Raw genomic sequence first — 13,076 nt, forward strand, 5'->3', positions numbered from 1 at the left:
TGGTTTCAATATGTTTAGATTTATGTTCCAAGGTTGCCACTTGTTTTTTATACATTTCCTTCTTACATGAATATAATTACCCCAAGTCCTTCTAGTGGAATGAGAGATTTGAGGATTGTTTTAAGCCCAAGAAACCCTAGATATCAACGGCCAAATCCCTACACTCCGCATCAATTCATGTTTTCCCCTCAAGAACAGCCATCGATTCTGCTTTTTGCAACTACCAACTCAGCAATACTGGCAAGTGGTGCTCCGCCCATGATGTCAAATACAGCGACGGTGGCATGGAACTCCCGGCCAATCCAATTTCGCAGGTCCACTGCCATCAGTGAATCGACACCATAGATGGACAGTGGCTTGCTCGGCTCGACATCTTCTGGCGAGATTGACATAATACGCGCCAACTTGACTGCAAGGGCATGGAGCACAATTTGAACACGCTCAGCCGAGTCGGTGGACTGTCGGAACAGCGTGGCTGGGGCAACCGTAAATTTATCAGCATTGCCATGACTATTGGAAGCAGCAGAATTGCGAAGGTATGAGAAAGCTGCCAAAAGAGGCCTATCAAGCAAAGCAGACGGGGTCCGACCTTGAACAAGATCATCTGCAGGTGTGCGCAGCCCAAGCAGGATCTGGCTATCGGCTGGCTTTCGCAGGGGCGCATTCGGATCACAGATCATGGTCAGTAAGGCTAACAGGTCTGTCCCCTCGATTGGCCGCATGTCGTCGGCTGTATGTCGTTGGCGTTGATAAGCTTCATTCTCGGCAATGACACCAATGTTGCGCATCCAGCCAATATCAATAGACACCGCTCTTTCGCCCCGAGTTACGCGATGACGCGCCAGGGCATCTTGGAACGAACAACCACCTGCGTAATTGGAACTGCCCATCTGACCGACAACGCCAGCCAAAGAAGAGAGCAGAACGAAGAAGTCAAGATTGTCAGGAAGCAGTTGATGGAGGTTCTGCGACGTCTGTATTTTGGACTTCATCGTCAAATCCCACTTTGCAAAATTCATGTTCTCCTGGAAGATGCCATCCTGTAATACCATTGCCGCGTTGATACAACCCTTGATAGGTGGCATGGTTTGGGCGCACTCAACCACCATCTGGGAGAAACTGGTTGAAGAGGAGACGTCGCACTTATGAGCTACTATCCTAACGCCACGAGATGTTAGCTCATTGAATATTTCTGCAGCGGCCTTAGAAGCCGCGCCGGTTCGAGAGGGAATGATCAAATTCTTTGCGCCTCTGTCAGCCATCCATTGCATGATTGCTCGGCCAAGGCCACCAAATCCTCCAACAATCATGTACGATGCCAAGGGATCAAATTTCCACAAAGGTCGCTCTTTGATGAATTGCTACGCCGAAAATCGCTTGTCAGATTTGAAGATACAAAACAGCATGAATGAATAAAATGGGTCAAACTTACCGGAACCACATCCCTAGGCCTTGGGATAATCACAACGCGGCCAAGTTCCACCTCCTTAAGCCTATTGAATGCTTGTACAATGCTCGACACATCATAAGTCAAAATTGACTCCGGAAGCTGAATATCGCCCTCTCCAACCATCTTCACTACAACACTGAGTAGCTTGGCCAGCACTTTGGGACGAAGTTGCCCCAGATCAAAGGCCGAGAAAGAGATATTTCTGGCAAAAAGCCCTAAAGGTAAGGCGGCATTGCTCTCCACGTTGGCACGGCTGAGCTCAACAAGCTGACCACCGGGTGCCAGACAACTGACAGAAGCTCGCAGGATTTCTTCACCTTCCAAGAAATTTAAGACGACATCGACACCATTCCCGTCTGTCTCATGCACCACACCGGCGACGAAGGAATCGACAAGGCTGTCGAAAATTCTCTCTGCAGGAATACCAAGCTGGTTGACGAGAAGCTGCTTTTCATGAGATGATGCAGTAGTTGCATAGACACGGGCACCTTGGTTTTGGGCCAGGCGGATTGCGACCTGACCCACGATACTGGCGGCTGAATGGATAAGAATGTTGTGCTCAGAGTTCAGTCTTGCAATATCGAATAAAGCATGATAGGCTGCCATAGCCGGGTGAAAGATTGACACCGCATCTTCGAATGACAAGTGAACGGGTATTTTCACGATTCCTGTCTGGGGCGAACGAGGATACTTGCGCATGCAACCTACAGCCGACATGTAGACGCAATCACCAGGTCGAATGGATGGGTCACAGTGATGCCCCACTCGAGTCACTACACCTGCACAATCGCTCCCGAGAATATGACTGAAGTTACCATTCTGGCCCAGGACGTTGTGAACGTCCCTTTCCTCCAAACCCCAAGCATGGGCTTCGATCTCGACATCTTCAGCACCGATAGCAGTCTCGTATACGGAATCTTGCACAAATTGAAGCGATTCAAGGGCCCCTTGAATGCCCACAGAGAGCTTCAGTGCTCCTACCTCTGCCCAGGGCCTCTGTCCTAGCTGTGGCGCGAGAAGTGGTTGAAGCATTTTGTTCCCGCCCATATTCTCAACTGCACGACCTGTCATGAAAATACCATCTCGCACAACATACTCCAGCTCTTTGGAGGATGAAGATACAAAGCTTTTATCGAAGATGGTAGCGATGTACTTTGCATATGTCGCCGTATCTTCTTCACCTTCAATGTTGAGATTCACAATATGAGAATCTGGCTGCTCAGCACGAATCGAGCGCAGAAAACCTTGAACAACGCTGTAGTCGGCGATGTTCCCTGCGTCTAAGCTGGAAATGGCGACCCAAAGTAGCTTAGAGGCACTTTTGGTTAATTGCCGCAAAGCTGCGAAACCATCCTCAGACAGCGTAGCAAGCAAGGGGTTATTTACCTCCGCCAGACAAATGACAGTGTCCTCTCCCGTAGAATTTGCGAATTGATTCTTAAGATGCTCTGCAGAAAACCAGCAAATCTCAGTCGAAGAGAATCTTTCAGAACCAAGATGCTCACAGACTTGATTTGCCAAGTCTATTACTTGCTGACCTGACTGTTTCTGATCGATCACCAGCACTAGTTTGCCGTTTGACACCTCAGCCTGCTGAGGTGCTGATTTGTCTTCCACAGCTGTGCTCACTATAATGCTAACGACATGGCATTTTTCGTTTTGATAGTCTCGGATAACCAAATCATTGCCCGAGAAACCATTGTTGCCAAGACAGTGGTCCCACACAGACTCGGATACAGCTGGGGAATGCGGCCGCCATTTCTCACTGGCTACCCACCAGCCAGGGACCAGCCCAGCCATGAAGTTGGTGGCAACATCTTCGGGCTTTATGGCCTCGAGCAGAATAAGATGACCGCCAGGCTTCAAAGTTTTGCGAACAGTTCGAATGGTCTTCTCCAGATCCGGCGTGGCATGCAACACACTGGCAGCAACCACCAGATCATAGGAAGACGGTTCGAGACCTTGGGTTTCAATAGCCTTATCAATATCTAACGTTTGAAATTTCAAGCGGCCCTCAGCTTGCAAATTGGGCCAACGAGTCCGTGCTCGCTCCAAGAATACGTGCGAAACATCGGTATAGTGGTATTCCGCAAAGCTTGGTGCCCCGGTTCGGTACTCACGCTCCTCTAGAACCGCGATAACCTGCGCGGTCATGCCGCCAGTGCCTGCACCAATTTCGAGGATTCTCAACGCAGGGTTTTCATGAGCAGCCAGATCCAAAACTCCGGCAAGCCGGCCATCTGCACAGATATTCTCGAAGAGAGCTGCGTAGAAGACATCGGCCAGATCCGAGTTAAAGACAACCTCGAGAGGATCGATCTGTCCCATTAGAATTCCTGGTAGTCTGCGGGCACATGCGGTGTAAAGCTTCCAAGCTGGAAGTGCCGTTTCAGCCTCAAATAAAAGAGCTTCGATTCGGGCATCATTGAAGTGACCTGCTTCGATTGCCTCGGAATTCTGCAGGCTATTCACGTGGTGCTCAAGCCACTCAAAATGGCGGCGTAAGCTTTCAGGAATCATGGCACGGTTTATACTTGTCACTGTACGCACACAGACAAGATCTAATACCGAGCACATCTTGGTATAATTTGCCACGAAACCAGCCTCCTCGCTAAATCTCTGAGGGAACAAACATGACAATTGACCTGGGCTGACTAGGCTTAGTTGCGGCTTCCACTCAATGCCATATAACAGCTTTTTGTTCTCCTCCTCTTCTTCTTTGGACACAGTGGCCATTATAGCCTGCTGAATGCGGCACAAAATTGAACCGTCATCGGCAAACGCATAAAGGCTGCCTCGCTCTCCAGTCACAAGGACATGATCACCATTGGCAACGCTTTCTGCAACACCAAGCCATCTGATGTTCTGAGTTTGCGGATTCTGCCAAGTTGAAGCAGAGAACCATGCGTTAAGAAGGCGAACCGGAATATTGGCGGCTTTTTGCTGGCCGGCACTCGCTCGAAGAACCTGGAATGCCTGATCTAAAACCGCTGGGTGTACCAGACTGCTCGTTTCGAATTTTTTCTTGGATACATCGACGCGTGCCAGAGCACTGTTCTTGCCATCCCAATAGAGATCCTGCAACAACTGAAAAGTTTCTCCATATTGAAGACCATGCACGGCAGCTTCAAGGTATAAAACCTGCGAATCAAGCGGCAGGCTGCAGTCATCGACAGCTTTTTTGTATTGGCGTCGTAGCATGTCGTCTTTTTCGTTCGATAACAAACCGCCATAATCGACATGAACTATCACAGTACAACATTCTGTCCAATGCTCATGTGCATAGGAGAATATGGTGACTTCAAATGACGACGCCTTGTCCGTGGGTGTCCCTTTCAATGGTCGCAGACGAACTTGTGTTTCGGTGCGCTTTTCCCAAGACTTAGGTACTATAATTGGGTTTAAAAATTCAGCTTGCTTCACCAAGTAGCCCCGAACAGTACGATCGACGGGAATCATTTGTTGGGTCGCCTCAATGGCCATCACCAACATTCCCGCTGCTGGGTAGAGCACCGTGTCGCTGATCTGGGCTCAAAATTAGCATGGATACCAGAATCATAGAAGGATGTCGATTAATCTCACTTTGTGATCTTCTATCCAAGGCGTAGATTCCACACTCAAGAAATTCCTCCACCTGGGTTCCAAAGGATTCCAATCAGCCACTCGGACGCCAAGAGTCTCCCCGTTTACGGGCTCTCGTAGTCTAAAATCCCGACTAATACGGGACTCTGCCCAATAAAGATTTGATCGATCAAATGGATATTTTGGGAGATCAACAAGAAAAGGAGGCAGTGCATCATATGTTTGCTGGTTGACGGCCGAAAGGGAGACTTTGTGGCCGAAGCAGAATAATCGTCCAACAAGTTCGAGAGTGCTTTGCAGCGCTGATTGAGACCGATGGAGAACGTTATCATATCGAATATCTTTTTTGCGATTGTGAGCCTGTTGAACTGTATCGTTCACGGGTCTTTTCAGCGCAGGGTGAGGCCCAATCTCAACTAAGTCTGTAATGGCTTTCATGCCAAACTTCAGCGAGGATGATTCCTGGGTAAGGCGTTGAATAGCATCAGCAAACCGGACTGGAGATACTAAGTTATTTACCCAGTACTGTGCTGTGGCCAGGTCAGCTGGGCGGATAGCCTTGCCGGAAACTGAAGAGACCATCGGGATCAGGGCTGTCACTTTGGGGTCTTGACGGTCAATTCCCTCGAGATCTCCAATCAATGCCAAATAATCATTGGAAATTGACTCCATTGCCGGTGAGTGGTATGCTACCCCAGCCTTGAGTTTATGCGCAAAAATGCCATCATGATCTGCTTGCACCTTGACTGCATCGATTACATGTTCAGGGCCTGAAATTGTGCAATTAAGGGGGCTGTTGATACAAGCAACGGTGAGAGACCCAGCTATGACATTGTCAATGCCATTCAAATAATGCGCGACTTGATTGTCGGCCAGATTAATCGACAGCATTGCTCCCGGGGCAATTGTTCCCCTTCCGGTGAGTTGACCTCTGAAGTATGCAACTTTACATGCCGAAAATAGAGAGAGAGCGCCAATTGTATAACTATACATTTGACCCATATTAGCAGCCATGTCTCTTCAATGTCTTGCAGATGAAAGTCTAGGGAGTTACATACGCCGCAGCAATCTCGCCGGATGAATGACCAACAACAGCCTTGGGTGTGATACGAAAGCTTTCCATCAGCTCAACCAATGCGAGCTGAATAGCTGTGGATATAGGCTGACTGTAAGTGGGTTTGTCAATATGCTCTTTGTTATGAAGTTCGTCTGAAATATTAGTTAGCAAACCTTCTACATTCGTTCAACATTCAGTTTACCGAAAATGGACCATTCACAACCAAGGCTCCTGTAAATATCATCGATTTCTCTCAAGGTGCTGAGGAAAACTGGATACTGCATCAGTCCGGAACCCATACTCACATACTGAGCTCCTTGACCGGTGAATACGAACGCAATGCCCGTATCAATTGAGCTTCGAATCGGTCTGGCGGGCGACAAAATTTTCTCTGCCTCAATTACTCTTCCTGGATTAACAACAGAGAAGGTTCTCCATAGCATCTGACTCCGTCTCGTGGATAGAGTGAAAGCCAGTTGATCGAGCTTGGTCAGGCCATCTGTCCGATTATTTTTGTAATAAATTTCATAGCCTTCCATTGTGCGATCCAATGCCTTCTGATCCGCAGCAGACCATACCAGGAGACGGGTCGTGACTTTTTGGGAAGGTGAGACTGGGCTATTCTCTCTGATTGGGGATGTTGATCCATTATCAGCACCGTTTCTATCCAAAAGAACGAACATGTCCTGACCACTGTGGGATGGATGCGCGTTTGTAGAGGAGCCAGGAGCGAAAGCTGTACAATGATTACCCTTAATTTCACGCTCTTGCATGTAATGAAGGGCATCGTCGAGAACAACATGGGTATTAGAGCCTCCAAAGCCAAAAGAATTGACGGATATCCGACGAAGACCTGGAGTTGGCCAAGGGGTATTCTCAATTGGGATCTATAAATCATTAATACCAGTCATATTATCATGATCAGAACAATATTACCTTGATGTTGTAATAATCAACATCGATGGTTGGATTTATCTTCTCGAAGAGAGCATTGGGCGGGATAATCCCTTTCTCCAAGATTACTATTCCGAAAATAATGAGTGTTGGCTTTGTGATGTTCGATTGTTGATAGATCTTACAAATTGATTTGACCAAGCTTGCCAAGGCACTTGCTCCCTCAAGGTGACCAATGTTGGCTTTCACAGAACCGCTGGAGTCTATTTAGCTTTGGTGATATTAACATCAGGATATATGGTGCTACGCACACATAAAGAGGCTCTTCAGAAGAGCGGGTTTTTCGGAAGACCCGACCAATGGCTTTCATCTCAATGGGGTCACCCACTGGTGTTCCCGTGCCTGTATCGTCTGTTAAAAATCTAAAAGTATCCGCATTTTGATTAACTTACCGTGTGCCTCCACATACCGTGTTTCGTCAAAAGAAAGACCGGCGCGCTTGTAAACATGACGAATCAACTCTTCCTGTGATTGAGGACTTGGCTGTGTCAGTACTGGGGTATGGCCATCTTGGTTTGATCCCGAGGCACGAATAACGGCTCGAATCATGTCGCCGTTTTGGATCGCAGCAGAGACAGGCTTGAGAATCAAGGCCAAAGTTCCCTCTCCTCTAGCGTATCCATTTGCACGGTGGTCAAAACTATAGCATAAGCTGTCCGGAGAAAGAAAGCCTTGGGCTGAAAGCATCTGGAAGATAGATGGGTCAAGAAGCAAGTTGGATCCAGTCACAAGAGCCTTCTCGATCATTAGTCAATGGCAAATAATATATCGGTCATCAGACCTACACAAGTGGAATCACCGCTTTGCATGTTCTTGCAAGCCATGTCAATAGCCGACAAGCTACCAGAGCAGGCGGTATTGACGTGAATGCTGGGTCCGCGAAGGTCAAAATACCAGCTCACGCGATTGGGAATGACGCATGCAACAGAATGCCCTGTGGCTGCAGTCCGTTCCGTATTTTCAGCATCCATGGCAACCATTCGCGCGTTATCTTCCAACATTGAAGCAGAAAATACGGCAGTTCGGGAGCCTCTCAGTGTTTCGATAGGAATTCCAGCTGTATTAATTGATTAAATACGCGTTTCAATATGTTGAAGTATTGTTACCCACCATTTTCAAATGCTCGGTATGATTCCTCCAATGTCCACCGTTGCATCGGATCCATTGAAGCCGCCTTCAAGATATTTAGTGACACTGCAAGCTCCCGAGTTGATATCACTTTACCTCTTGGGCCGTGACTGAGAAAAACGGGGCATCGAATGCGCCGACATCTTCATTGAGAAAGTGCCCACCATGAGCGGGAAACTATTTCAAACATTAGCAGCCGTAATTTAAGGAGATTCATTCTCGATGGCCTTGCTTTAATGGTTTTGTTTTTCAGAAATGAGTCCGAATTGGCGCGCGAAGCTGGCCAGTCAGTTCTTAAATTTCGTCGATTCTTGAGAACATCCCAGAATGAGATATCATCATTGATATCCTGTGGTAGTTTGAATGAATATCCAACGATGGCAATGTCCTCAGCTACTGACATCTTGGCACCAGAGTGAGTTTTGAAAATGTCTATGTCTTGCTTTGAATAAGAATAAAGTTATGAGATGCATGCAGGATGATGAAGTGAACTTCGTACTTCTGAAAGATCAGTACAAGAAAAGAATCGATGGTGAAAGATCAAAGGTGAAAAGTGACAGGCGAAAGATGAAAGGTAGAAGGTAGAAGAGAAAAGGCAAGAGGTGAAAGGTTAAAAAAAGGTTGATCGAGATCCTGCTGATTTCTCATACACCCAGATATCAAAATTTTCAGCGAGCTGATGGACCCCAACAGGATTCAATTGTTACGTAGTTAATGTATATAATTTCCACTATTTGAAATCGTAGCCGACTAATTTTAGCCATATCATAATGTGTTCACCATGCCCGACTTCGCACCGTAGCTCATAGAGGCATGATTGCTACTTCTCTACTATAACCACGTATATTTATACACGCCACCAAATTCGATTGGAGCAAATACAGAATAGACATTACTTGGCTAGAAGAGTAGGGCCAATGATTGGTCAAAAGGGGGCCATCTTAGGTGTTTGACCTCGAAAACAACCTGAGCGTAGCCTGAACTTTAGCAAAGTGGGGATCCGTTGCCAAGGCGGGTGAATTGAACGGTTGTTTCATCAAGTTGGCATTCCCCGAAGGATTTCTGAAGGATTTTTAGTGCAGCCTCATCGATCGCTCTCGGCTCGGTGATTGCGCAATCCATGTGACAGGGTGGCTTTTCAAAGACTGTGATTACATGCCAATTTTGTCGCAGTCTCGAAAAAATTCTAAATTTAACTGTTTAACTGAATATATCGCCAGCTCTCTCAATTGTCCTTTCAATCGCCTGTAACGTCTCCGCGAGTTTCTCCACCGATTTCGACCCAGGGACATGGTGCCCTAGATTATGCCGGACCACTTCGCGCGAAGCCTCATCACAAATTTGGATAAGTGCTTCCTGGGCGTCTTCCTGAAGCCACAATGGGGCCAGTGGTGAACGATCCCGTAGACGAACCAAATTCTCCTCGATTACCACCGTAGTGGGTATGTGGAGAAGGACACCGTCGGCAACTGGGTCAATACATCGAACGATACCAGTGCGAACAACATCCGGGTCCAGGGGCAGTGCTGCACTAAAGAAGATTCCGCATTTGAATCCTGCGAAAGGATATCTGGCATCTTCCACAAGTAGCATAGCAGCCACAATCCCCCCTTCAGAAAACCCCATTACTCCGTCGAAAGGTCCTTGGCTTTGGACATATTGCACCAAGCCTGCCACCATGTCATAGCACTGACTCGGGTCAACTCTGCTTGGGAGATAACCGTAGCATTCCTCTGCCAAGGCAGTGGCACCTGTCATTCGTTAGCTAGGCCGGTGCACTTTGCCCCCGTGTTTCACTACCGTAAAGTTAGAGCAAACAAACCTGCGATTGGCTCCGTTGAAACCATGCCATCGATGAAGACAAACTCATGACCATCCAATTCCTCTCGGATCCTTGCTATCGACAGCATTAGGGAATTGCGTATGATTAATCAGGAGCTCAAAGCCCTACAACATACCCGTTTGCATCTCAAAAATCTGCCCGTCATCAGATACCGTTTGATCGTAGATTATTTGCGCAAATTTTAAGAGAACTGACCTTGGAGCACGTGCCCCTCCCATGAAGGCAAAGAAATCTCATGTTTTCCCGAATGTCGATTTTGCAATTGATAGGGAGGGAGTGACCTGTTTGAAACTACATGTATGGGCAATTGAATTGTAAAATCAGTGTGCGTTGGGAACAGAGCATTTTCGAGCGGGAAACACTGCGGGTAACATTGAAACCTTGGATGTCCCGGTGAAATCGATTTAGTGGAGAGTGCGTGCAAATGAAACAGCATACAGTAATTTATTTACCTCGAGACGTACCTATCTATACACATAAAGGAAACAGAAACCATAATTCGAATGTAGTTCTAAGGTCCCTGCTCTGTACTGGTTTTTAATGGGCCCCTATACTATCACCGTGCCAACGTTCTTCACTGACATCTATCGATATCTATACTTATTATCCTCATTTTCGCTTGAAGTGTCCTGAGTAACAGTGATCTGCGTTGTGCGGACGATACCCGCGTCTCCTTCCGCACTGTGCAGATGTTCCGTGGACTCGGATGTCTTCAGGTGGTCCAACTTGTAGTAAGCACTGCTCTCCAAATTTCCTCCCAGTCTACTGTGATTACTCAAGCCAACTCCTGCGTCACTCTCCCAGTTCTTCTTGGAGGTACTTCCACCCGTAGTCATCCCAAATGCTCTCTTGATTTTGAGACCAAGCCCTGTTTCTTTCAGGATTCTAGGAATAGATGGCAGAGAGACGATGAAGAAGCCACAGGTCATTTCGGCGGTTGCCCAAAAGGCCAAGGGAGGCAAAGTCCAAACAGCATCTGCAGCTTTTCCATGTTTGATTGTTGTTTCGAGTCGAAAGGCGGCGGAAATACAGGCACTATGGAACATTTCATGTCAATCTTGATGGAGCCACTGGTATAGTGCATAACTTACAGCAATCCCAGTCCGAAGATAACGGACACTCCCAAGCGCTTCCTCCAAGTCATCTTCAGTTTCCAAATTACCTCTTGTGGCAACAAGAGGATTAAAATATCGGATACCAGCTGAATGCTCGCGGATGCCACTTGGAGCTTGTATAGATCAAAACACTTGCTTGTCGCCTGAATTGTAATATCCCAGATTGCGTTGTGTGGAATACACTGAAGGTTCAACGCAACCACGGCCGCAGTTCCAGAACCAATCTGAATGAACATGACGGCCACACACCCCCACCAAAAATATCCTTCGGATTGACGGCCTCGTGGGGCAAACATGCGGCACCACTCGGTGAGAATGGCTACCTTCAACAGAGGCAGAACGATCGAGTAAAACACTCCAAAAAGAAAGACATACTGCAAAGAGTCAGCCTGGGAATAGTGGATAGCACGTTCAAAGGGATAATTCACATATTGAGTTGGGATCATATCCTTCAAACGAACATTCCATTGGTGAACAAAATAACCAGGTGTTTTTATTAGACAGATTTCTGCATAAAGAGCTCCCCAATAGCATCCCTGGATCATAATTAGTAAATTGTCACGACTTTACCCTGTGGTGGTAAACGAACGAATGCGCAAAGGGTTAAAGCTGTAGAGAAGCGATTTGTCAGTCATCATCCAATGACCGCCAGTGATGATTATTCTGAAGATGCCCATGACCTGAATGTCCAGAACACATACCTTCCTCAATTTGCACCTTGCGTAATAGCACTACCCGTGCATAGACACGGATGATAATACATAATGTAGCAACTGCGGCGCAGGTGGATAGTACGCCGACCGCGAGAGGGTTATTGTTTGGCGGGTTGTCGAAATCCGAAGTGACCCCAGCTGGTGGCGTTAGAGCCGGCCCGTCCATGTCCATTGCAATTGTTTGTGTAATATAAGCCCAGAGAGGCGCCTTTGGATGGCAGATTTCTTTTCAGGCCTTTTAGGCTTTCCAAAGGTATTAATGCTGTCAAGACTCGTAACACGGACCCTCAACTTGACAGTCCGGAATTTTACATTTGATATTCAGGAGAACCTTGTCATTCCTGCGGCCTTGTAAGGGGCCAACCATACAAGTCTGCATGGTACCGGATTTCTCAGACCGAGGTATATGCTGGGTTACAGGGATCTAATTCCTGGCAAATCCTAATTCCCAGTTTATACTAGGTGCGAGACCAATTAAAATGATTACAATGGAGCAAATGGGGCCAGCCTCGGGGCCAAAAATTTTTCCGTGTGTATTGATGCGATAATTAATTCTCTGAGGGTAAAAAAGTACGTAGTGTAAGAAAAAAGGATGCTAATGGGTACCTCATTAATGATCACCGACATGCTATGTAATACTAGCAACCTGATTAAATGAGTCCAGCCATATCATGTAAAGTTTTCGTCTTCACTTGAGGATATAGAAGATGTTCATTTCTACACGGAGATGACAATAAAAGGTTGACGGAAGTCAGTCCATTGTGGACAATAGACTTTCCACAGAACGTCCCGCTCCCGGCACGTTCGGTCCACGTTTCATGGCCTAGTATCAATGTATCCACTAGAGTGGTGCTAAGAGTGCAAGCGCGAACGTCATTCGCCAACACAACATAACTAGGGTATTTGACAGTCCCATCACGACTAAGCGAGTTCAGCACCCTTGTCTTTAATTTCAATACAAGACAGAATTGGCCCCTTTAATATACCGTGTCTCAAACAAGACCTACACGCCACATCCACTAACAATTCGATTCAATGTCAGTGGACCCGCCTTCAAGCCTTGCACTCGAATAAATCCTTCACTACTGACCATTGTAGCATGATAAAGTGGTCTCAAGCCTTCCGTGAGCCACTCTGAAAGGAATGATGTGCTCAAGACCATCTCATGTACACAATTGAATGCGAAGATCACAATTGCATGTGAAGAATTCGGTCATTGTTGCAAGAGAAATAA

General features: G+C 46.9%; 3 protein-coding genes across 3 annotated transcripts; all 3 read right to left on the reverse strand.

Annotated features, from left to right (window-relative positions):
- Positions 1–188: 188 nt before the first annotated feature.
- Positions 189–8,574, reverse strand: N7484_004373 (type I polyketide synthase; the record flags this gene model as incomplete). The annotated part of the gene is made up of 13 exons (XM_057114793.1): positions 189–1,361; positions 1,433–4,975; positions 5,033–6,017; positions 6,091–6,241; positions 6,292–6,976; positions 7,026–7,111; positions 7,169–7,239; positions 7,295–7,385; positions 7,436–7,778; positions 7,829–8,100; positions 8,154–8,217; positions 8,268–8,348; positions 8,404–8,574. The coding sequence occupies 13 exons, from the start codon at positions 8,572–8,574 to the stop codon at positions 189–191; spliced, it is 7,716 nt and encodes a 2,571-aa protein (XP_056974933.1).
- Positions 8,575–9,371: 797 nt separating this feature from the next.
- Positions 9,372–10,139, reverse strand: N7484_004374 (Serine hydrolase FSH; the record flags this gene model as incomplete). Its single annotated transcript, XM_057114794.1, has 3 exons — positions 9,372–9,922; positions 9,994–10,068; positions 10,130–10,139. The coding sequence occupies 3 exons, from the start codon at positions 10,137–10,139 to the stop codon at positions 9,372–9,374; spliced, it is 636 nt and encodes a 211-aa protein (XP_056974934.1).
- Positions 10,140–10,598: 459 nt separating this feature from the next.
- Positions 10,599–11,365, reverse strand: N7484_004375 (uncharacterized protein; the record flags this gene model as incomplete). Its single annotated transcript, XM_057114795.1, has 2 exons — positions 10,599–11,049; positions 11,106–11,365. The coding sequence occupies 2 exons, from the start codon at positions 11,363–11,365 to the stop codon at positions 10,599–10,601; spliced, it is 711 nt and encodes a 236-aa protein (XP_056974935.1).
- Between the last annotated feature and the right edge of the window lie 1,711 nt (positions 11,366–13,076).

Source organism: Penicillium longicatenatum (genome assembly GCF_028827895.1).
Source record: "Penicillium longicatenatum strain IBT 33135 chromosome Unknown contig_2_segment0_segment0, whole genome shotgun sequence".
In the NCBI taxonomy this organism is placed as follows: Eukaryota; Fungi; Ascomycota; class Eurotiomycetes; order Eurotiales; family Aspergillaceae; genus Penicillium; species Penicillium longicatenatum.